This window comes from Cebidichthys violaceus, unplaced genomic scaffold (assembly GCF_023349555.1).
Source record: "Cebidichthys violaceus isolate CVI_PGR_0920_01 unplaced genomic scaffold, fCebVio1.0.p SCAF_47, whole genome shotgun sequence".
Lineage (NCBI taxonomy): Eukaryota > Metazoa > Chordata > Actinopteri > Perciformes > Stichaeidae > Cebidichthys > Cebidichthys violaceus.
In genome coordinates, this window is record NW_027176672.1 from 1,726,529 (window position 1) to 1,752,631 (window position 26,103).

At 43.8% G+C, this 26,103-nt stretch overlaps 1 protein-coding gene across 1 annotated transcript in view; it reads right to left on the reverse strand.

The window, feature by feature from the left end:
* Window positions 1-4,976: 4,976 nt before the first annotated feature.
* LOC137886917 (uncharacterized) overlaps window positions 4,977-26,103 on the reverse strand; it is a 28,739-nt gene continuing 7,612 nt past the window's right edge. Inside the window, exons 7-16 of the mRNA XM_068729612.1 lie at window positions 16,904-17,423; window positions 16,252-16,411; window positions 15,988-16,104; window positions 15,767-15,868; window positions 15,426-15,585; window positions 14,691-15,312; window positions 14,424-14,577; window positions 14,241-14,330; window positions 13,956-14,151; window positions 4,977-13,644 (exon numbers count right to left, since the gene is read on the reverse strand). Of these exons, the coding sequence (XP_068585713.1) occupies window positions 5,528-13,644; window positions 13,956-14,151; window positions 14,241-14,330; window positions 14,424-14,577; window positions 14,691-15,312; window positions 15,426-15,585; window positions 15,767-15,868; window positions 15,988-16,104; window positions 16,252-16,411; window positions 16,904-17,423 (10,238 nt within the window). The 3' untranslated portion in view covers window positions 4,977-5,527. The remainder of the gene's footprint in view (window positions 13,645-13,955; window positions 14,152-14,240; window positions 14,331-14,423; window positions 14,578-14,690; window positions 15,313-15,425; window positions 15,586-15,766; window positions 15,869-15,987; window positions 16,105-16,251; window positions 16,412-16,903; window positions 17,424-26,103) is intronic.

The window sequence follows — 26,103 nt, forward strand, 5'->3', positions numbered from 1 at the left end:
CTCATACCTCCAGTATGTGGACTTTCACCCCTATCTTTTTGGCCACCACCTCTTCCTCTAATATCTGGAGACTGTGTGACAGCTGTTAAAAGAATTTGTCCTCTCATTTCTGTATCGCTGTGTCTCATATCAGGGCCTGGGCCTGTTACTTCTGGGTTCACACCTTGCATACTAGATAGGTCTTGTGTGTGTGATCCAGGTCCCCAAATGTTGGGACTTATTCCTTGCATGCCTGGATGTCTCATATTAGGTCCTGGGAATTCAATTCCTGTTTCTCTACAATCTATCTGTGGACCCCTATGTCCAAGTTCTTTCACATCTAATCCTGCATTCCTAATACCTGGACCACTCTTATCAGGTCCTGGATGCTTTCGTATAGGGTCTATTTCAGTTCCTGAGCCCTGAACATCTGTGCCTGTAACTTGATTTGAAAGTCCTCCCCCTTGACACAGAACATCTTGATGCTTTAAACCTGGAATTTCCCCTTTTATCTGTTTGTCTGCCTCCATCATATCCTCATCTCTGACACCTGGGCCCTTAAGATTTAGGGCTCTCAAACCAATATCTCTAACATTTGATGTTGGACCTCCAACAGAAGGCCACAGCATATTGGACATTGTTGTTTGACCTCCATCAGGCAGATAATTATTTTCAACTTTAACATGTTGCGTTGCGACGCTGATATTCATCAAAGGATCTCTGATTTCCTCAATTTTTACAGAGTTACTATTTTCTATGCTGCTAGGTTTCACAAATTGGGGCTCTGGATCAGGGCTATGAGGAGAATCTCGAATGGGTGGATCAATTTCTCTTAAAGGGACTGCACTGTCGATTTTGTTCATAAACAGAGTCTCCTGTTGAGAGGGTTTATCAACGTGTGTAGAAGAACCACTACCTGTGTCATCATGGCCACTGACTGACGTTTTTTGAGGCTCCTGGGATTGTGGTGGTTCTGAAGTTTCAAGCTTCACATTGTGACGAAGTTCATGTGAACAAGGAGAAAAGCCTTTAACAGCGCTCTCGACAAGATTACTTTTATGCCCATCAGGGTCATTTTTAATAGTAACCGAGGTAAATGATGATTTGTTACTCTCTGCAAGTTGTCCAACAACAGAGTCTGAAGAGTCTGGAGCATTACATAGAACATTTAAAGCAGTGGATTCCTCAAGGACTTGTGGGGAAGGTCCTCTGCTCTGCTTTGGTGAAAGAGACCCTGAATCTTGTTTTCTAGAAGATGATGGGGATCTTCTACGGCCATGAGAATGTCGGCGTGTAGTATGCTCTTTACGATGCCGACCCTGGCGTTCAGACTGCTCTCTAGCTCTATGCCTTGACCTTTCCCTTTCAGTTCTTCTGTGTCTATCCCTTTCCCTACGTCTCCGGGAATGTGAAGGAGAACGCTGCTGTGATCTCCTTGAAGGACTTCTATGGCGGTCTCTTTCACGATGACTTCGCTTCTTTGGTGATAGCCTTCGCTTTCTGCTGTGGTATGAATTAAGAGTGCCCTTGCGGCCGGAACTATGTCCTGATCTAGACAAAGATGAATCACAAGCCTTTGAACTGCCTCCTTGAAATACATCATCTTGCATTTCATTAAAAAGTGTTTCGTCCTCAGGATCATAAGCTACATCAGAATCTTCAATCTCTCCAGCAGAGAAATAATTGTCATTTTCCTTAACATTGTCCTGTGTTTCATCTTGCTCTGCAACAGTATCTGTATCATTTTCTAAATTAGGGATGGCAGTTGAGTCTTCTAGCTTAACAGTTTGTGAATCCACATTTGAACTGTCCACAGTCTCTGTAAGGTTGCTGGTGTTGTCTGTTGATCCTGACAGTTGACTGAGAGGCAAAGATTTTTGTGGGGGAGACATCAGAGAATCAGAAACAGAAAAGTGAGCCATGAACATACCCACAGCTTCTCTCTGTTGACGTAGTGCTTCTTCCTGCTCCTTCAACTGACGTTTTTGCTCTTCAATCTGCTTATTCAGATCCTCAAGCATCCGCTGTTGTTCAGTTAGTGTTGCAGCTGAGACAACCACAGTGCCTGTAGGAATATTCTGAACTACTTCAGCTGGGGTGGAGGTTTGTGCTGGAGTTGGTGTTACAATCTGGGTAGAAATTGTGGTTGGGCATGATGGAGAATCTGACGTTTGAGTTGGAACAGGTGGCTTTGTTACAACATCACTTTGAATATCTGCAAAGATGGTCTCGTCCTCTGGATCATAGGCCACACCATCATCTACAAAGCCTGATATTGCAGGGCCATCTGCCTTAATTGCTACTATGCTCTTAGGGGCAACCTGTCCATATCCCATTGCTGGATCATACTCCTCTTCCGGGTCATATGGTCGGTCACAGGGGTGTTCTCTGGATGAAGGGGATGCATGGAGGGTTGTACACGCTGAGGGGAACGATGACATGCTTCACTCTAGAGATGGGCTGCAGATCAAGGAAAACAACATGTATATATATATATATTACAGTATATATGTATATATTACCATCCTTCACTCTAGAAATGGGCTGCATATCAAGGAAAACAACATGTATATATTACAGTATATATGTATATATATGTATATATTACCATCCTTCACTCTAGAAATGGGCTGGAGATCAAGGAAAACAACATGTATATATGTATATGTATATATTACAGTATATATGTATATATTGCTCTTTGTACACTGACACCAGAACAAGCTATGTAGCTTCAGCTCCGTGTTAATTAACTAGAAAACATTATATTATTATTAACATGATTAAAAAATGTACAAAAGTGTTGTTCAAATTAGCCGAAACAACTTACATCATCCCCCAACTCCAAGACGTCAGTTAGCCCGCGGCTAATAACCAAAGCTAACGTTAGCTCGTGACTTAACGTTAGCAAAAGAGGAACTTTTAAGCTAGTGAATTTGAAAAGACGTTGGCGTAACCTACGCTAACGTTAAATAGTAAATATTAAACATTTTAAATTAATATGTATGTTCAATATATACTAGTTGGACTCTAAATAAGATGCAGCTGTTATTCATCTTTCTCTACGGGTCTTATTCTTTTGTGTGTTAAACTTACTGTGATGGCCGCCGGTGATGACCATAGAAGAAGACAACTGACGTCCAACCACCGGACGTCGTTACTCGTTACACTGAGTCACTGTCAACTCAGTGGGTTGACAAGTTTCACGATTTCCAGGTCCATGATTATGCTAATGTGAAGTATAATTAAGTATAATACTTAGTTCCTGTACTGTAAAAATGATTACTATACATCAAACTGTCTTTGCAAATATCCCAACAACTGGCAGAAGCTTCTAAATTTTAATAATATATATAAATAAATATAATACACTGTGCAATACTACAATTATTCTGTCTGTATATATAATATTACAGCACAACAATTATAACAATTATTCTGTCTGTATATATAACATTTTAGTTATTGTGGATTTTTTACTTTTTTATTTATTTAATATTCTTTACTGTTGTATTACTTATTTACTTATTTATAATACTTGTTTTGATCTTGTTTTTTTACTATGTCTCTTGTTTGCACTATACTGCTGTAATCCTGTAAATGTCCCCACTGCGGGACTAATAAAGGATTATCTTATTTGTTCTAATAGTAGGTCTCCTGGACTAGAAAACTACTATTAAAGGGTGATTTTGTTTGTTCATTTTGTCATTTTACAGGAGCAAAAACAATCTGCCAAAAGTGCTCTTTTACAAAATACTTTGTAGTAACTTGGGCTACACCTGATCCCAATCATGACACTATGTAATTGTCATTACAATAAAAGAGTCATAGAGCACAAAGAGACAACATTAACCACCAACCAACATGTGTTAAATCAGACAGTATGTATACATAGGAAACTGGAAATTATCATTAATTGTGTACAATGTTAGAGTTCAAAGTAGGCTGAAATCAAAAAATAAAAGATCAATATCAACTCCTTGGTGGATGCTGTGTTGCCTGATGAGGGACTGAAGAATGATGTCGCCCTCTTCTGGTCGACCATGAGCTTTGCAGGTGGCTGTGGGAGATAAGACACAATACTGCCTCAGGCAGATTCAGTCCTCTATGAGCATGATTTATTTTTTGACTTTCTCTTCTCCCTTCCCTCTCTTTTGCTCACCCATTGTCTATCTCCACCTGCTTGTCTCATCATGAGCCCTTAAGAAACCCGACAACAGATTACAAGGTAGTGTTTGTGTGTGAATTAGGTCATCCCCATGTTATTGTGAGAACACCATGACTCTTTCCAGAGCACAAGTGGGTCAATAAGGCAAGTTAAAGAGAGACCGGAGTTTCTCCATGACAGTAAATGTGCTTGTTTTTGTGTCTTACAATACTGACCATTCGCTATATTCAATGGTAGAATGTTTACTAAATTACTGTACTTGTACTTGAGTATACAGTACATATTTCATGCTACTTTGTATTTCTACCTCACTACATTCCAGGCAAATATGAAGTCATTGTACAAATTTAACTAAATTATTACATATAATATATTTAATTGCAGATTAACACTTAAATATATGATTATCTGATAAAGTATTTTGCATTGTGATATATAACCTATCAAATATAGTAGCTAAAATTCATAAATAGCTTAAATAAATAAAATATACCTCCACATGAATGTGTTGAAAGTGACATGGACTTTTTTTCTGCATGTTTACTTCTACTATGAGTACATTATACTTGGAACAGTTTTCCTTGTTGTACCTTTACCTAAAGGAACAGTTCACCCCAAATCAAAAATACAGTGTTCCTCTTCTGTAGTGCTATTTATCAGTCCAGATTGTTTTGGTATGAGTTGCTTGGTTTTGAAAGTATGGGCCATAGAGATGTCTGCCTTTTCTCGCATATATTGGGAGTATATGGCTTGCTAAAGCCCCCAAAAATTACATTTGAACTCAACAGCAATGTCTCTTTCCAGAAATCAGACTTAATACAAATTTTAAAAAAGGTATATGAATTTATTGAGCTCTTACATTCTAAAATAACAATGAAACAAGCCATTTTTTATCAGCAGAATAACATAAAAGCCAGATCAAGGCTACTGTACTGACACTATGGCTATGTTAAATATCAAAGAAACAAAACAAAACTGTACATTCTCTGTACAAAACATGTCTTACCATTTCCAATTAGAAATGCACATCGAGTTGAAGTGATTGATTTTAGTTTAGCATTTAGTCATAATCCAATAAAAACCAAAAAAAAACAAAAATGAATCTTTGACTGCTAGACAAACTAAAACATAAACTCAAATACCTCAGAGCATTTTCATATCAAGCTACAATGTCTGATCTTCCGCCTGGCTTTGCCTGTAGGTCTTTTTGAAGTGTCAATAAGACAAGGACAAACGCTTTCCTTAAGAACAAATACATTCAGTGTGTGTTATGCTGTAGTATCTCTATTCAATGTGATGATACTAAGACACTTTTTGAAAGTCTAGTTTCGACAGCCTTACTGTCCTGAGGGGTCTATGCGTCATAATTTTAGCCTGTGTCTAACTTGACTGGACATTGCTTTTATTTCCATCACTGTCCATACTCTCATTGGTTTTCATTTCTACACATTTATCTTGTTTACCAGTTTCATTGACCACTTCCTTTTTTTGTTTTCCATCCCCTTTGTTTTCATCTTCAGCTGTGCTTATTTTACCAGCAGGACTTTTCTCCTGCTCCTGTCTTTGACCTCTGATCGACTCTCGTTCTCGACTCACTGGTCTACCTTTACTCCACGTCCTGTCTGTTGGGTGACCTATTTTTTTCCGTTTTGGGCTAAGGACATCAGGATTGTTGATCATATGATTCGGATAGCGTATGATACCTTCTGTTGGAGTGGGAAGCAAGGCAGCTCTGTGTCTCTGGGGCTTTACTGCATGCTGAGTTGGACCTAGGGGTCCATTGTATGTTGCAGAATGTGGATCCCTAGGGCCTTGGGATCTGTCAACTAGATGAGGACTATTGAAATGAGGTGATGCTGTCATTTCTGGCCCTCTGCTATCACATCCTGGGCCCCTTATATTTGACCCTTGAATGTCATCCTTCATGGCTGGCTCAAATTCTAACCCTGGGCCCATATCTGGAAATCTTCTATCAGACCGAGGACCCTCAGTGTTTGTATCCCACCTCCCAAGCCCATGTCTTGTATCTGAACTTACCGGTTCTCCCCTAATATCTGTTTTACCAGGCCCTAACCTTCTCATATCTGGATGTCTTTTTCCCCTCCTAAAATCATGCTCAAATCGTTGTCTACCTGTTCTAGGGATTTCCACGTCTACACCTTGCATTTCAGATCCCCCACAATCTGAAAACCTTTCATCAGTCCCTGGACTGTCAATGTTTGAAATTCTGTTTGCAGGCCCTGAACGTCTTGAATCTGGACCTCTGGGGCCTCTTCTATCGAGACCTTCCATTTCAAAATCTCTCCTGTTTGAGCATGATTTCATCAAGTCTGGAGCCCCATGTCCTTCCATGTCTGGCCTTCTCATATTACCCCTGAAATCTGGCTGCATCCAGTCATTCTCAATATCCCCTACTCTCATATCTGATCCTGGTTCTCCCATATTTGGACCTCTTCTATCACAGCCTTGACCTCGATGGTCTGGAACTCTTTCCCCACTGAAAAATGGTCCACGCCCCCTTCTATTTGGTCCAGCACCCCTTCTTTCTGGCTCCCTCCATCCATTTCCAGGTCCTCCCCTACCAGGCCCTGGGCAAACTATATCTTGGTCACCCTGGACAGGCCCTGGGCCCCTGCAAACAGGACCACTCCAGTCATCTCCTGGACCTCTCAAAGGCCCTGGAAATTGCATATTTTGTCTTTCCTGTATGAACCTTGGCCCCCTACTTTCAGGGCCTCTCCATTCCCCACAAGAACTTTGACTACTATGTTCTTGAACCTGCTCACCGGGACCTTCCTGGATGGGGCCTGGACCTCTGTTGCCATATGTTTTCCAATCATCTCCTGGGCATTCTCTTTCATTTCCTACAGACTCCATATTGGGCCCTCTTCCATCGGACCATTGTTCCTCTGTATCAAGTGCAGAGCCCCTAAAGTCTGGCCCTTTCCATCGATCTCCCCGATTTAGACTGCTTATATTTGGCCGTGGTCCTCTAATGCCTCTCCTTATAGGCCTTGAACCCCTCAAGTTTCGTCCTCTTCTATCAGCTCCTTGGCCAGCAATATCTTGGCTCTCTTGGATAGGTTCTGACCCGCTAAAGTCAGGCCCTCCCCAGTCATCTCTTCTTTGCCTTAGACCTTCTGAGTTTGGACTTTTCTGTCTGATGCGTGGGCCTCTAAAGTCTGGACCACCAGATCTTCTGCATTCTGGTCCGAGGCCCTCCATGTCCGGACCTCTTCTTTCAGGCTCAGGCTCCCTGAAGCCTGAGCCTACAGGTTCTTGTCTGCCAGGCCCAGGGCTCTCAATGTCTGGACATCTACTTTCACAACCTAGTCCTCTAAAATCTGGACCTCTTGGATGTTTCCCATCAGGCCCTGGAGCATCCATAACAGTTCTTTCAGGCCTCATCCCCCTGATGTGTGGACCTCGCCAATCAGACTCTGGGCCCTCCACATTTGGAGGTCTTCTTCCTGGCTCAGGCCCTCTAAAATGTGGGCCTTCTGGACCTCTCCTGTCAGCTCCCGGGCCCTCTCTGTTTGGATCTGAATACTGAAGCCCTGGTCTCCTCATGTCTGGACCTCCTGGCACTCTCCTGTTGGGCCCTGGACCCTCCATACTGGAACCAGGTCCTTCCGGCCTTGGTCCCCTGATAACTGGACCTCTCCTGTCAGGCCCTGGGCCCTCAATATTTTGCTGTCCACTTTCTGGCCCTGGACCCCTGATGTGTGGTCCTCTCTGTCCTCTACAATCAGGCCCTGGACCTTCTATGCCTGGACCAGTTCTTTCAGGCCCCATTCCAGTAATCTCAGTCCCTGGACCTCTCGCATATGGTCTCCTCCTGTCAGCACCATGTATATCAGTGTTTTGATCGCCTAGACCTCTCCTGTCAGGTCCCTGACCCTTCATAGAGGGACCTCTACTTTCATACCCATGCCCTCTAAATTCGGGACCTCCCGGTCCTCTTCTGTCAGGACCTATTCCATCCATAGCTAGATCTCTTCTGTCAGGCCCTGGTCCCTGGAAACCAGGATCTCCTGGTCCTCTCCTGTCTGGTTCTTGACTGTCCATAGAGGGACCCCTCCTTTCATGTCCTGGCCCACTAACATTTGGAACTTCTGATTCTCCCCTGGTAGGCCAGAGACCACCCATAGCAGGACGTTCTCTATCAGGTCCTGGTCCACTGAAATCTGGACCTCCTGGTCCTCTTCTGTTAGGTCCTGGGGCCTCCATAGCTGGACCTCTCCTTTCAAGTCCTGGTCCTCTGAAATCTGGACACCCAGATTCTCTACTATCAGGCCCCGTACGCTCCATAGATAAACTTCTCCTCTCGGGCTGCGATCCTCTGAAATCTGGACCTATAGGTCCTCTCCTGTTAGGTCCTGAAGCCATAGCTGGACCTCTCCTTTCAAGCTCTGGTCCCCTGAAATCTGGAACTCCAGGTCCTCTCCTTTCAGGCCCAGGACCCTCCATAGCTGGACTTCTTCTTTCAGGTCCTGGTCCTCTGAAATCTGGACCTCCAGGACCTCTCCTCTCAGTCCCTGGTTCCCTGAAATCTGGACCTCCAGGACCTCTCCCGTCGGGCCCTGGACCCTCCATAGCTGGACCTCTCCTCTCAGGCTGTGGTCCCCTGAAATCTGGAACTCCAGGTCCTCTCCTTTCAGGCCCAGGACCCTCCATAGCTGGACTTCTTCTTTCAGGTCCTGGTCCTCTGAAATCTGGACCGCCAGGTCCTCTCCTGTTAGGCCCAGAACCCTCCATTGATAAGCCTCTTCTTTCAGGTCCTGGTCCCCTGAAATCTGGACCTCCGGATCCTCTCCTGTCAGGCCCAGGACCCTCCATAGCCCTACCTCTCTTCTCAGGCCCTGGTCCCCTTAAATCTTGACTTCCAGGTCGTCTTCTGACAGGCCATGGACCCTCCATAGCTGGACTTCTTCTTTCAGGTCCTGGTCCTCTGAAATCTGGACCTCCAGGTCCTCTCCTGTCAGGCCCAGGACCCTCCATATATAAGCCCCTGCTTTCAGGCCCTGGACCCCTGAAATCTGGACCTCCAGGTCCTCTCCTCTCAGGCCCAGGACCCTGCATAGAAAAGCCTCCACTTTCAGCCCCTGGTCCCCTGAAGTCTGGACCTTCAGGTACTCTCCTGTCAGGCCTAGGACCCTCCATGGAGATGCCTCTGCTTTCAGGCCCTGGTCCCCTGAAATCTGGACCTCCAGGTCCTCTCCCGTCAGGCCCAATGCCCTCCATATTATTACCTCTCCTTTCAGGGCCCAGTCCCCTGAAATCTGGAACTCCAGGTGCACTCATGTCAGGACCAGGACCCTCCATAGATAAACATCCTGTTTCAGGTCCCACTTCACTGAAATCTGGACCAGGCCCGGGACCCTCCAAAGCTGGACCTCTCCTTTCAGGCCCTGGACCAGCAATATCAGGTCCTCTCCTTTCAGGCCATGATCTATTGAAATCTGGACCTGCCAGTACTCTCATGTCAGGTCCTTGACCCTCCATAGCTGGACCTTTTCTCTCAGGTCCTCTGAAATGTGGACCCCCAGGTCCTCTAATGTTAGGCCCCGGACCCTCCATAGCTAGCCCTCTCCTTTCAAGTCCTGGTCCCAAAACATCTGGACCCCCTGGTCCTTGCATACCAGGTCCTAAATTGCCCCTAATTGGACCTCTCCTTTCAGGCTCTTGTCCCATGAAATCTGCACCTCCTGTTCTCCTGTCATGTCTGAGGTCCTCAATGTTTGGACCACTCATTTCAGACTCTGGTTCTCTAAAGTCTAGGTCTCCAGCATCTCTTCTATCAGGCTGATGAATTCTCAGTTCATCTTCAAATGGCCCTCCTCTGACTGGACCTCTCCAATCATCTCTTGTGTCTGATCCTGGGCCACTCCAATCTGGACCCCTCATATGTGGACCCAGGTTTATATTTTGACTCCTCTGGCCCCTCATATCAGGACCAACAATACCTGGTCCTGAACCTCTCCAATCTGGATTTGGAATGTTTGGAAAGCCACCACCCCTTGTATCTGAGCTACCGACACTACCCATATCTTGACCAGGCGGCATATAACTGCTTTCTGGCCTTCTTAAGTCATGCATAGTTTCTGATTCTCTCCGGTCAGTGCCATGCACACTCCTTTCAGCCCTAATATCAGGCCGCGGCTCCTTGAATTGTTCTCTAGGTCCGCCACTATCTTGTCCACCACTTTCATATTTTATGTTTGGCCCTGGTTCTCTCATGGGTACATCTTGCCCTCTTTGTAGGCCCCACCTTTCATCCGTCATTGCTCTTAGAACTCTACCCTCTGAACCTGTAGTTGCATTTGAATCTAAACTCCTCTCTCGAACACCACCCGTCCTGCTCAAGACTGCATCTCTTCCATGAGTCTGAAAATACCTTTTCGAAGGGCCCCTTTCCTCTAAAACTGGACTGCCATCATGCCTACTTTGCCTTTGAACTCTTCCTGAACCCCTACAAGATGGACCTGGTCTCCTTATATCTGGACTTGGATCTCTTACACCACCAGCCCTCATAGCAGATCTCATACCTCCAGTATGTGGACTTTCACCCCTATCTTTTTGGCCACCACCTCTTCCTCTAATATCTGGAGACTGTGTGACAGCTGTTAAAAGAATTTGTCCTCTCATTTCTGTATCGCTGTGTCTCATATCAGGGCCTGGGCCTGTTACTTCTGGGTTCACACCTTGCATACTAGATAGGTCTTGTGTGTGTGATCCAGGTCCCCAAATGTTGGGACTTATTCCTTGCATGCCTGGATGTCTCATATTAGGTCCTGGGAATTCAATTCCTGTTTCTCTACAATCTATCTGTGGACCCCTATGTCCAAGTTCTTTCACATCTAATCCTGCATTCCTAATACCTGGACCACTCTTATCAGGTCCTGGATGCTTTCGTATAGGGTCTATTTCAGTTCCTGAGCCCTGAACATCTGTGCCTGTAACTTGATTTGAAAGTCCTCCCCCTTGACACAGAACATCTTGATGCTTTAAACCTGGAATTTCCCCTTTTATCTGTTTGTCTGCCTCCATCATATCCTCATCTCTGACACCTGGGCCCTTAAGATTTAGGGCTCTCAAACCAATATCTCTAACATTTGATGTTGGACCTCCAACAGAAGGCCACAGCATATTGGACATTGTTGTTTGACCTCCATCAGGCAGATAATTATTTTCAACTTTAACATGTTGCGTTGCGACGCTGATATTCATCAAAGGATCTCTGATTTCCTCAATTTTTACAGAGTTACTATTTTCTATGCTGCTAGGTTTCACAAATTGGGGCTCTGGATCAGGGCTATGAGGAGAATCTCGAATGGGTGGATCAATTTCTCTTAAAGGGACTGCACTGTCGATTTTGTTCATAAACAGAGTCTCCTGTTGAGAGGGTTTATCAACGTGTGTAGAAGAACCACTACCTGTGTCATCATGGCCACTGACTGACGTTTTTTGAGGCTCCTGGGATTGTGGTGGTTCTGAAGTTTCAAGCTTCACATTGTGACGAAGTTCATGTGAACAAGGAGAAAAGCCTTTAACAGCGCTCTCGACAAGATTACTTTTATGCCCATCAGGGTCATTTTTAATAGTAACCGAGGTAAATGATGATTTGTTACTCTCTGCAAGTTGTCCAACAACAGAGTCTGAAGAGTCTGGAGCATTACATAGAACATTTAAAGCAGTGGATTCCTCAAGGACTTGTGGGGAAGGTCCTCTGCTCTGCTTTGGTGAAAGAGACCCTGAATCTTGTTTTCTAGAAGATGATGGGGATCTTCTACGGCCATGAGAATGTCGGCGTGTAGTATGCTCTTTACGATGCCGACCCTGGCGTTCAGACTGCTCTCTAGCTCTATGCCTTGACCTTTCCCTTTCAGTTCTTCTGTGTCTATCCCTTTCCCTACGTCTCCGGGAATGTGAAGGAGAACGCTGCTGTGATCTCCTTGAAGGACTTCTATGGCGGTCTCTTTCACGATGACTTCGCTTCTTTGGTGATAGCCTTCGCTTTCTGCTGTGGTATGAATTAAGAGTGCCCTTGCGGCCGGAACTATGTCCTGATCTAGACAAAGATGAATCACAAGCCTTTGAACTGCCTCCTTGAAATACATCATCTTGCATTTCATTAAAAAGTGTTTCGTCCTCAGGATCATAAGCTACATCAGAATCTTCAATCTCTCCAGCAGAGAAATAATTGTCATTTTCCTTAACATTGTCCTGTGTTTCATCTTGCTCTGCAACAGTATCTGTATCATTTTCTAAATTAGGGATGGCAGTTGAGTCTTCTAGCTTAACAGTTTGTGAATCCACATTTGAACTGTCCACAGTCTCTGTAAGGTTGCTGGTGTTGTCTGTTGATCCTGACAGTTGACTGAGAGGCAAAGATTTTTGTGGGGGAGACATCAGAGAATCAGAAACAGAAAAGTGAGCCATGAACATACCCACAGCTTCTCTCTGTTGACGTAGTGCTTCTTCCTGCTCCTTCAACTGACGTTTTTGCTCTTCAATCTGCTTATTCAGATCCTCAAGCATCCGCTGTTGTTCAGTTAGTGTTGCAGCTGAGACAACCACAGTGCCTGTAGGAATATTCTGAACTACTTCAGCTGGGGTGGAGGTTTGTGCTGGAGTTGGTGTTACAATCTGGGTAGAAATTGTGGTTGGGCATGATGGAGAATCTGACGTTTGAGTTGGAACAGGTGGCTTTGTTACAACATCACTTTGAATATCTGCAAAGATGGTCTCGTCCTCTGGATCATAGGCCACACCATCATCTACAAAGCCTGATATTGCAGGGCCATCTGCCTTAATTGCTACTATGCTCTTAGGGGCAACCTGTCCATATCCCATTGCTGGATCATACTCCTCTTCCGGGTCATATGGTCGGTCAAATTCATTTTGTTCTTCTTCTTCTATTTTTTTTACTTTGGATTTCTGTCCATACTGTTGGACAATTGGATCCACCATTGATCCAGACACCTGAGAAAACACTGGGACCTTCTTAACACTAACTGTTTTTGTTGTAGAACTTCTGTCAGAAGAGACCACAGAGTCATTATCGCCAAACAAACTCTTTAAGATAGTCTGCAACGGTGTCTTATTACTGGATGTTGTTGAGGGATTCTTGTCAGAGATGGTGGACTGAGTGGCAGCAACAGCAGCTGAGGTAGAAACAGGAGGGTGTGTTCTAGTGGAAGTCAAACAAGGTGGCATGGTCACTGAGCCAGAAGAGGAAGAGTCTGATGGTGACCCAGGGCAAGGTGGTGTGCCAGGAGGTGTGGTGCTAGCTGGAGTCTCTGGATCGTATGGTTGGAATATTTCCAATTTGTCAGAACCATAGAGGACTGGGGGTTTTGGAATCCACATAGGGTCTTTGGACATATGAACTTTTGGTCTCTTGTCTTCAATTTCCTGAGGCAAGCTTCCTGGACGTTTCGCCTTCTGGATGACTGCCAGACCCAGGAGAAGATTGGGCCTGTTTTTTTCAAGCCCTGTGAAATAAAGACATAAAGAAATAAATTAATAAATAAATAATTACAACAAGTCTAATGACAATTCGCTTTTTTCTAAATGCTTGACTGGCAAGTATTGTCAGAAAGGTTAGATAATAATTTAGATACACAAAACATATGGGTTGGGACCACTAATTGATTTATGAATAATTACAGAAAAAATTATTTGGTGAGAATTTGCAGTGGTTATTCTTAGGCCTTGGTGGTGTTGACATAGATACTCGCCCAGGCCCAATAATGCATACATCTATCATAAAAGACTATACGCGGTAGTCAAATCATTAGCACACCTGGTCCGTCAAAAGGTTGTAGCATGGATGGGATTGATTCCTTTGCACTGAGTGGGACAAGGTATACATCCTTGATGGAACGGCTGCCATTGGCGACCACACCGTAACGTCCTCGGCTGCTGAAATAGGAAAACAGGGAGACATAGGCCACCTCTTCCTCCTCTGTTGCAGGGTGAAAACGGATCACACATAGCTCCTAATAAGCAAAAAAACAAATAAAATATTGATTAGATGTCCAACATTATTGTACAAGACGCATAAAGAAATACTAAATCTACTGCTTGCCTTTGTAAGAGAGCTCTTTAGTTTTGCAACATAGTCCCACACCGTTTGAGGCAGGATTCGTCCTCCAATTTGTATGGTATCAGGTAGATCCTACACACAAGAGAAAGAACATTTTCATATCTTAGTCAATTCACGGACAGATGTTTTTGATACAATAAAAGTTATTATTGTGCGCTACTATACCATTTTGAGGTTTTCAGCAGGTCCTGAAATCAGATATCCTTTGGTGACAAACTTGGCCACAGACAGCATGTTTAGGAAGCCTTTCCACACGATGTCTTGCTTGGCCAAGAACTGAGAAGTCTCACCCTCAGCTGGGGATTCAGAGATCACGGTCCTGAGACACAAAACACAACAGCACAATGACAATCATATCCACGCATTATGCACAAATGTATACCACCTAAAACAGAATGACATTGTTATTCTATTCTATAGTTCTACGTGTACCTTGAGGATGTGCCATAGAGTCTGGGATCCACAGAGGAAGACGGCTTCGTTAAGATAGATTTAGGTAATGGTTTCGTTGGTCGCGGAGCGGGGGCTGGTGCTGAGGGAGATGCAGAGATAGTCTCTTTAAGAGGGGCATAAGGGACTGATTGGTTGCGGGTTGCGTTACTGGGAACAGGCGTGCCACTAGACAAAGCAGAGAACCTGCTCGCTGCAGTGCGGGGGTCACGCCTTGTGATAGTTACTGTGGAGACAGCAGGGATCACAACGGGTGTGTATGCTCTCTTTCGTATCGTAGTTTTAGGAGTGTCTTGAGTTGGTGATGCGGGGGACTCCATGACAGGCGAAGCAGGAGAGTCTAAAGTAGGGGAGGCTGGAGAGTCCATTATTGGGGAAGCAGGGGATTCTACAATAGTTAATGGTGGAGCGTCAATGATGAGGCGGGATGAAGGGTCAATTAGGGACGATGTTGGCGAATCCATGTCAGGTGAGTCAGGTGGCGCCCGCAGAGGGGAGTCATCTCCTGCAGTCTTTCTCCAAGGGGGTTCATGTTTGTCTCTGGTTTCAGAAAGCTTAGGTTTTTTCTTTGTGGGTTCCTCTTCCTCCCCGACTAGCATTTGGCCTTTGGGAAGAAATAAGAATCTATTAAAAAAAAAGACTAGGGGTGACAATAGTTGGCAACTGGATAATAATGTCTACTGCACAGCTATTGTAAAACATCTTTTTTTAAATCACCTGTGCATATCTTGCATTTCAGGTCAAAGAGGTGAGCTTTGTGCTCTGATGTTGTGTCCTTCAGCATACAGGTGAGGATGTCTGGTATAGCGCTTGGCTGGCTTGTTCTGGTCTTGAGCGCAGGAGCAGGAAGACTTTTCTTTTGTTCCTGGAAAGCAACCTATACACACACACACACACACACACACACACATACACACACACATAATTAACCCACAACGGTATCATAACATCCATGGCCTTTCATGGCAAATCTTTATGTGAAGCAGGAGGGAGAAAATAATGATCATACTACATTTTTATATTACACCAATTGAATGCAAAATGAGTCAAGTACCCACCGTGCTTCTATTGGGTCTAGCAGGATTCAAACTGGGCAAATCAACCTTCACCGCTTCAGGCTTCTGCAGCAAACTTGTGGATTTAGTAGCAGCATCCTTAACCTAGATACACCATGGAAAAATATAATCACCTCTAGAACAAACACTGCTTCAACCTTCAAGTTCAAGCATAAGATCTGATTTAGTCTTGGTCGTTGTATTTTACGTCTATTACACTTTACCTCCGTTGATTCTTTTGCACTTGGCTCTGATGCTTTGGTGGCCTGCATATCCTTCTGGCTCATCCTAGCCAGTCTGAAGGGACTGATCTCTCCACGTACAACCCGACACAACAAACCCTAGAGAGAACGCAAAGCTGGACTGTCAGTTTGCTTAAAACGTAATTAACTACGAGCTTACCTAAAAGAACGTGTACAATTTCTGCATTGTTGCGAGAAGTATTTCAATTAAACGTAAGGAGGTCCGCAGGACAACTTCAAACATACCTTGTTTCTTGGGTCTTTCAGGTTGAACATTATAGTTCTGTACTTGTTCATGTATTTGCTGTCTGTGTTGCGAAAGATGTCGAACATCTCCATCTCGATGCTGGCGACAAGCTTCGCGATTTCACTCTCAGACATCTCCAAATCGTCACAGTCAGACAACCTTGACAAACAAAAAAAAAAGGCAGTTAGTCGATGAATTTGTCGTTGCATCACTGCTCTAACAAATCGAGATGCAATTTTGACACTTTAATTGTTGCATTCGTGCAAAATAAATTATTCCTGGAGTCTATCGTGTCATGTCAGGAAACCACGCCCACTTCCGTATGACAAATATGACAGCGACGGTAGCTTCGAAAATAGAAATATGGCATGGGGCACTGAATTTGATTTTGGCCATTTTCAACCGTGACATGCATTTTTTTTGTATATGTTTCATCACAGTAGGATCATATATTTTAGTTTATCGCTTAAAAAACAAGTTTAAGTGTGCAGTTACTCATTAAAACTATTAGAATTCACTATTTTGGCTCCTGCCGCCATCACTTTAACTATTCATAGTGCTCATTTTCAATTGACAAATCAGATCCGTCAAGAGATTGTATCATTTTTAAAGTAGAAAGACTTTCATACGAGCCTGTAAAACAGCTCTCACCTTTTGGACAGGATGCTGGAGAGGGAGCGCTGGATGCTCTGTCTGATCTGGTTATTGGGCTGAGAGGGTCTGGAGGAGGGAGCGCTTGGCGCGGGCGGCACCAGCAGATTTCTGGTTTCGTTCAGCGGCGCCGGGGCCGAGGAAGGCTTCTGGCCTGGTGCCGAGGACGACGCGTGGCTGGACGAAGGCTGGGGCGCGGGCTGCTTCTTCGGGATGACGTACGCGGTCTTAGTGACCATGAGGGCGCCTGTTTCGTGATGCCTGGGAGCTGAGGCGGGTGGGGACGGAGCAGCTGGAGACGGACTAGATTTTGCTGCTTTGGGTGGTATGGAGGGATCTGATTGCTGCTCAGGCACACCCCGGTTGACGGGCTCCTTTCCTTGAGAGCGGCTCTGCGGGGGGGCTGGCTCAGAGGCAGGCTGGGCGGAGGGAGCTGCTTCTGTCGAGGTCTCCTCTGGAGGTTGTTTCGATGGAGTAACAGCATCACTGTCAGCCTCTTCCTGTTTACTGTCCTTTATGGCTGTTAGAAAGAAGAAAGAACAGCAGGGCATTTTGTGAATATGAATCTACTAACTGACATAAAGCAACATGTCACAACATGTGCAAATCAGTTGAAAGTTAAAACACTTATTAATGAAATCGGCGATTCATTTTCCCTGTGCAGGACTCCCACATAACTACATGAGGAAGTGTTACTGTTACACTCTGAGTGAACATCTTAATCTTTTGTATTGTGACTTATTCTCCAGAGAACCTGAATTGAAGAGCGGCGAACAGTTACAACAGAGTTAAATCTAAGACTGTAGCGCTGCACACAGGTTGATGGATGGATATCATGATATTATTGGTTGGTACTGCCTTATGTAACACATATTATGATTTACAGGAAGAAAAGATCGGATATCAATATAAAAATATGAAGAAAGTGAATCTTAATGAATTGTTTTGCATAGTAAATAGGTGCATAATGTGACAGAGGGATGTAATCTAACTTTAAAAAGTTTATATGTTTGTCTATATCAGAAATGTTGAGTCAACAGACCCTGTATTTGGAATTATGATCAGCAGAGATGTACACAAAATGCTGATTTTCCATCTGTAAACATAAATACATAAATCACGGATGAATGAACTAAAGCCTATTCATTTATTGTATCATAACTCTTTCACTACAATGACCAAAGGAAACGGAGCTGTCCTTCTTCTTCTCAAGATTCCTTAAACAAAAACAGTAAAACTGTCATTAAGCTCACAGTAATACTCGGTCTTTAATGTACTTTTACACGTCGACACAACTTTTTAACATGAATATTAATACTGTTGTGCCTTCCTGTTCTTTTACTACTATTCTGGCCTTTAACACATTAAAGATATTTACAGAATTTCCATCTATAATTATATTGTGTCCTTGTAATCAGGAAGCACAACTTTATGAAGACTATGACAAATACTTATATTTAGTTTTCACAGTAACAACAATGAACCCCATTCGTTGACACTTCTTCATTATTTGTTATACTGAATGAACGCATCGAAGATTTAACACACTGGATTTACAAAAGACAAATCTATTAAAATTATTAATATGCTTCACGTCATAATTTATCAAATTCATTTTTGTGTAGTTATGTTTCTTTATTTGGAGTCAAAAGCTCAAGTCAAGCCACAGTTAAGCATGGAGGAGAAGTTCATGAGAACTTACTCTACACTTAGATTCTGTTTTAAATAAATAATTTATTTATTCTTAAATCAACCGGTGAAGCATCTTTTACATCTCTTTCATATGTGATTAAATAAGCTTCTTTTGAACCTGCCTACTATAAAGAATAGAATTAGCTGCTGATGGGTTTTCATTTGATTAACGCATGCTTGACCTTACATGGCTAAAATGCTTCCAAGTGCCCAGAAGTTTTCCCCAAGAAAGCTCCAGGAGACAGCTGACAGCCCATCACTCAGAGAAGAGGTTCAGGGTTAGCATCTAAAACCTCAGAGAGCAACACATCTGTAGTGACATCTGTAGTGACTCTGCAGCGTCTCTCTAAACATTGTTGGCCTCATGTGACTTTTTTCAGTGACATTGTGGAGGATATGAATGATGAGCATTTAATTAATTGAATGCACTTCACATCTTTTGATTAATACGGCAGAAGACCTGCGGTCGAAAGCTCCGGTAGGGGGAGGAGAGCTTCAGCAGTGTCTCCTCCTCCTCCTCCTCCTCCTCCTCCTCCTCCTCCTCCTCCTCCTCCTCCTCCTCCTCCTCCTCCTCCTCCTCCTCCTCCTCCGGCCAGGAGCTGAGCTGGGAGGAGCTAACGCCAGAGACGCCACACGCTGCTGGAGACCCAGGACGTACCGCTGGGCCCCGCTGGAGGGAAAGAGAGGCACGGGAGAGAACCAGAACCAGGACCGACTGGAGCAGACTGTCAAGACCCCTGCTGCAGTAAAATAAGAGGTCGTCTGAATGGGAATCTGGTGCTCAGAAACACTACCGCCTTCGTCCACAGGGGCCGCCAAGAACGACATGAAGAGATCCGTTTGTGTGTCAACCCAGACCTGAGAAATGCTTTTTCCTAACTCTGTTTAGGGTGCGTAGCTCAAAATACAAGTAGAGGAAAGCGGTGATGACAAGTTTGACTTACACAAGTTTTCTCCTCTACATATCTATGAATGTAAATACAGTATAATATTGGTTGTTTGACCCAAAATTACCACTAAAGATAGAAACAAAGATAATTTGTTCATAATGCAAGTTAAAAAGGGAATACCACCGTATTTAACCATGAAGATACTAATATGTATTTTGATATATTCAAGGTTTCTAAATCTTTCATTTAGTCGTGTTTCTAGTGTGAGTGAACACAGAATTAGATCTGGTTTTACTGGACAGCATTAGACCGCACAATAAGTAAAGAAGCTCTGAATTTACAGCTGACCTCTTGCAGCCGTGCAGCCACAGTGAGCCCTGCAGAAGTTGTGTGTAATGGATTATTAGCCTCATCAGTTACTCGATGAAGAGTTTGAGGATTTACGGTCAGGAGGTGGACGGCTGCTTTAAAGCCAGCATGGAGGAGATGAACACTGCAGGGTGAGATACCCTGAGCTAAGATTAGCTAAAGCGATGCTTTATTCATCCTTCTGCATCCGATCCATCAGAACTGTTTAGGAGCAGCGAACAGTCACACAGCGCAACACCTGGAGAGTGAGATAATGTGGAGTAGGGTTACTAAAAATCTAAAAGTGTGTGTGTGTGTGTGTGTGTGTGTGTGTGTGTGTGTGTGTGAGAGAGGAAGCAACAAGAGCCTTTGTAGTTTCCATCTACCACCTGCTGGCTTTACTCCAGCAGCAGCAGCAGCAGCGTCTTGACTCCGGAGGATCCGGTCCGACCTCTGATCTTCATGATTAATGAAGCAGCGTCACATTTATCGGGTTACTAAGCTCAATAGATATTGTTTTACACTTCCAATTGACTCCTCCCTATGAAACTATATTCACATGTTACTGCTGTTTTCTTGCGTTGCCAGATGTACACATCCATTGCATCACATTATGGCCTAAAAGTTGAGTAAATGGCAGCGTTAAACTAATTAGTGTTGTATCCGTAATGAGATCACGATCAACTAAAATCGTCCCCAGACCATCTCGTGTTTATGGTAGTGAGAACAGTCTCCCCTGTCGCCACTTCAAATGAGTCAGCATGAAAGCCCTCATCTCTACTCTGAACTGTTCCCATCAGAAGCACCTTGAAGATGCAAGATGTTTAATGAATCCAACATATTTTCGTCTTTCCTGGAAGTTACTCTTATTTTAACTTCGTCACCACTATGACTCCGAGGCTGTGAGATTACGGGCTTACGGACATTTTTTTCTCTGACGCCGGTGATGAAGACGAAGTAACATCCGTTCTCTGACAGTTGAAACAGAAAGTTCCTTCTCCTGGTTTCAGACCTCTGAATCACTGCTCACGTCTCAGAATTGTTCAGCAAAACTAAATGGCAAATCAGTCTGCTTGTCAATAGAAACTAACAACAACAAATCAAAAAGACCGATCTGTAATATCCACTTTAAGGAGCCTCCCTTTGCACAAAGTCACACTTCACTTATTTCATTTGAGTGCTTGTAGTCCCAGCGTACCGGATGTAGACATCTGTGTCGTGCTGCAAAGACATCTACTGAAAGGAGCATGCTAACCAGCTAGCCCCTTCTTTTAGACCGCTACGTAACGGCTAACGTTAGTGAAGCAAATCTTTAGAGCAACTGATGACAACAACAACAACAACAACTGTACCGAAAAAAAAACATTCCAAAACGGGGTCGATTTATGCTTTTGCTGTTTTATTGCTCAAACGTAAAACTATAGACTGACGCCGAGCAGGAAGATCGTGACTTTGACCGTCTCTCTGATTTATAACCGATGACTGAAACTTTAGATTCAATGGACCCAGGAGTAGACGGACTGAGGGAACGCTTTTCCCTGTTAGCTTGGAGCGTGTAGCTACAGCTTACATCATGTTTCATGTTTCAGTGCTTGTGTTGTGTTGCAGTGATGAAAACACAGCTGGAAAGACAGTAAGAGCACAGTCGTGTGTGATGTATTGAGGGAACCGACGTTAGAAAATTACGTTGTCCTTAAATAATTAAGACACTTAACGGGTCAGATGCGTTTGCTTGTTTCTTGTTTCGTGTGTTCTGTTGTTTGACGTCTGTCTTCAGATGTAACGTTAGCGTCACACCAGTTCCCTCCGCATTTTCTAGCTTGTTGGATTTTGGATTATTGCGGAAAATAAACTCCGTGGCAAACAAACGTTTGTTCCAGAAAGATAATCTTCACAAGTGAACGCCACTTATATTTATGAAGCGTTAATACTATGAGCCATAATGTGTTTAACTCCACCGCAGTCACATGACTTCACGCCACCACCCCTCAAGATAAAAGGTGGAGGAGCTACTTGTTAGCCACCGCCTTTTATTTAAATATTCATGAGTGGGATATTTACTATTTTATATCAAGGAACAAAACGTTAAAATCTCTTAAAACGTGTGTTAAAAACAGACCATATTTCAGGCAAAAACAAAACATTAAAAAATAAATCAAATGACTTCAGGACGATGGAACCGAAGTGCAAAAATGCAGACTCGTGACCGGGTTAGAGTGTTTAACCTTTCCTTTAACAACTTCTGTTTTACATTACAGTCCACACTAGTGGTTCACATGAGACTACATCTCACTGTGAAGAACTTAATAATGTGTCTGGAGACGAAAAATGTGGGAATCCCCCTCTTTAAAAATAAACAACACAGATTCTTTTGTTTTGTTTTGTGTCGATTCCTCCATCTTTCTCATGTGACACATGAGACGGTTCATCACTGGAGGACCGGCGTCTGGGAAGGACAAGGGGCCTCAGCTTCCCGTTCACTCTTAAAGGGGAAAGCTCCGATTAGTCCTTTCATGACATCGTGAGTGACGAAAAATACAAAACACGCTCCGTGGTTTAGAGGGGACGTGTTCACCTCGGGGACAATCGTCTGTCAGGATGAATAAGAAACAAGACGCCGGGTCTCACTCAGATGTCACTCAGTGTAATGTGTCGGGCTGAGAGGCTGGTGCTTTGAGTCACGTGAGGTTTTGAGGGAGGATATGTACTGTGTGTATTCAAGCCATGTGTACTACTGGAAGGTGATATGTTGAGTGGGTTTTTTCTACTCTAGGAGCACACACACACACACACACACACAACTCCAGAAATCATACTTAAAATAAGGTGCCACAGGCATTTAATCATAGATCTGTGCTAAATACAACACAGATATACGACAACACTAATACTTTGCATTGAGAACGCTGGGAACAAGCATTCACAAACACGGCGACGGCACACTCTCTCAGAAACTGTGACTTGTTGTGAACGTCGGCAGTGTTTTGCACATTACTCGTTTGGCCAGTAGAGGGCGCTCGTGTTTCACAATTAACCGTCGAGGCGTTGATAACGATTAGACCGTCGTTAATATGCAGAGGACATGAAAGCTTTGAGGGCGTGTGATGGAGGAACAGCAGTAAAAGGGGTTTAAAAGAAAAAGAAAGAAAGAAAGAAAGAAGAGGAAACAAAAAGCTGCAAAAGAGGTCCAAGAGAAAATGAAAGTAGATTTTGGCTAAAAGCTGATATTTATTGGCTGCATCTGTCATCTCTCAACACTAAACATGACACATACTAGTGTGTGTGTGTGTGTGTGTGTGTGTGTGTGTGTGTGTGTGTGTGTGTGTGTGTGTGTGTGTGTGTGTGTGTGTGCGCGCGCGCACTGGCTCCCAGTCCCAGAGCGACTTGTTGCTGCTGTAAACACTTAAAACCAGCCAACAGAAATCACATGCCTCTCCCTCGTCTGCCGCTACGTCATGTGGTCACACGGCCCTCAAGCAGAACCCGACGGAGTCTGAACCGAGCCCTCGTTAAAGGACTCAAACACACGGGAGGAGATGATCGGCGTCGCCGCCAAGCAAGAGTAAAAGTGTCATATTCCAGCGTTTTGGTCATACATCTTTAGTGTTCGTGTGTGAGCAGATGCTCTCCCGGTGGACGTCACACCGAAGCATTAAAGCATCATCGATTAGTTTGAGACCTCGTCTAATGGTTTTCTGTCCGATACAACCACACCATCACACTCATGTAAATAGTTATGTTATGTTATGTGAATGCACCTATGCAGGTTTGGTTGCACTAGTGGGTTTCTACAACCTGGGAACAATGAAGTAGAAAGACGAGCAGCACGGGAGAGGGACGCAACTAAATTGCTCAAGTTTTAAAAACTGATAAATTGGTGATTATGGTGCAAACTTCACAAAAACGAGTTGAATGTCGGTTATCTGTGGATTTGTCTTAACCATCTGTTCAAATCTTTTTTTAAACCCAATGTACAACAGATTTAGAGGAACACATGTTAAAACATGAAGCTACCGACGTATTTCTGAAGCAGTAAATCCTTATTAAGTCATCATGAATGTAAAATATGTTGCAGAATAAACGACGATGAAGTGTTGAAGGGATTCTCTCCTCTGGAGCCTCAGTGAAGAAATGTACTGTAGCCCCCCCCCCTTGTTTCTTGTGTCTATCAAGTACACGATGTACTACAGTATGTTCTGGACCACAAAGGAAGAGATACTTCGTGTTAGAAGTTAAGGTGCTGACCATGACCGGGTCAGGTCCGGACGAGGACCTTTGATGAATCTTTCTGGTAGCTATTTAAAAAAAAAAAAAAAAAAAAAAGGCATAAAAGTATGAATAGAAGAAGTAGAAGCTGCTCAGCGGTAACACAGCAGGTTGTGTCTCAGGATCTTCTGTTTTGTGTCTGGATAATTCTGTTAGTTTTCATATTTTCCTTTTCCAAATATATTCGTAGAAGCAAGAGTAGTTATGCAGAGAAAAGCTTCCCTTAAGCTATATGTTGCTAAAGTATGTGATTCAACACTAAAATGCATATTTTTTGTTTAAATAAAAAGGTACTATGACAATTCACTCAAACAAGTTGTGTTTTCTTGATACATATTTACATGAAGGTACAGACTAGACATGCTGCTCTTCTGATAAAACACAAAAAGAGTGACTTTAAGTCACTTCTGTCTGTTTGTTAATCCATTAATCCAGTCTGTGTGAACGATGAACTGAACCACGTCCTGCCATCACCGACCAGCTGAAACACTCAATGAGAAGTGTTTCAGCCTGTCCACAGTATGTGTTGAATGGTGAAGTTGCACTTTGATCTGAAGTCAGTCGTGCACGTCTCCCACCAATAGTGAAACAAAAAAAAAAAAAAAACACACAGGTGGGGAAACTGAGACCTGGTCCTCAGTGAAGACACCGCTGTGCTTACTGGTTCCATGAGTGCATGAGGAGACACTGAAGCCATCTGGTTCTAACTCAAAAACCCATCATTGTCATCTTCTTTAACCAAGCGGCAACACTTTGCATTCTTTTGTTAGACGTCTCTTTAAAAATAGGATATTTGTTATTGGTGACGATGCAAAAAGAGCTTTATGAGTATATTGATGGAAAAGAAACAGTTTGACTTAAAAAGGGGACAAAAGCTAATATTCAGGTTCATACTTGTGTTTGGGGTTTCTACTAGAACATGTTTACACGCTTTAATGGTCAGAACACACATTCTTCTTCTCATACTGTCCGACTGAATAAACCTGTATTCACTCTGAACCGCTCCAGTTTAAACACCCGTCCCAAAAAAGGCCCAGTCTGCTTAGATTGGCTTGGGAGAAAAACAGGGCGCAACGGTAGTTCTCAAGCTGTGGGTGGAGATACTCAGATGGGGGGGGGGGGAGGAGAGACGCTATATTCTAGTGTGCCTGCAAGTGACATAGGAGGAGGAGCATCACATCGCGTGAGTCCACAATAACCGGCCTGGGTTGTCTTATTTCACAGTGTGTTGGTTGGTAGGCACTCCAGAAGCCCAAATGTTGGTAGAAAAAGGTGAGTTTTTTCTCGACACGCTGCCTTTAAGCTCCGACCAGCATTACAGTGAGGCGAGACTTCACACCGAGGACCACCTTGAGGTCCAGCGGGAGCAATATCCTCTCCCGTCATCTTCAAAAAGACAAAAAAAAAAGGGCCACACTTCCCCCCCCCCCCTTGAGATCCGTGACGGTGAGACCGCCGTTCACCGGGGACGGCGCCCTCTCTTCACCGGACTACGCCTGCCACGAGGCGTAGCCTCCGTCTGGGCCTGCGTCCCCGGACCTCAACCCCACCGTGACCCCGTGAGACGCCCCTGCGCCACACAACGGCTGGAGACTTAACCTCTGCCCGCAAAAGAGCGAGCAGCCGGTTCAGGACCCGTCTCCAGACATGCGGCAGAACCCCCCACATGAGGCATCATGAGGTGGATGCAACAGGTGATCAGCAACATGGACCGCTGGACTACTACTGTAAATGGATTTAACGTTTAAGAGAGATGTAGAACTTTTCCTGTTATTGTTTTTATTTATTTTACGGTAGTGTTTTGCGATATATTTTTGCCATTAGATCAATTATCAAAGCTTCTTGCATATTAAACCTACTTCGATATATACAATGCAGGCAAAGAGATGAGTTTCAAGAAGTCTATATGTTTAAATGATAAGGTTTACCCCATTATACATTAAATATTTTCTCACTTTGCCTAATGTCTAGTAACTTCTGCCACTGCCTCCATATGAAAGTGGT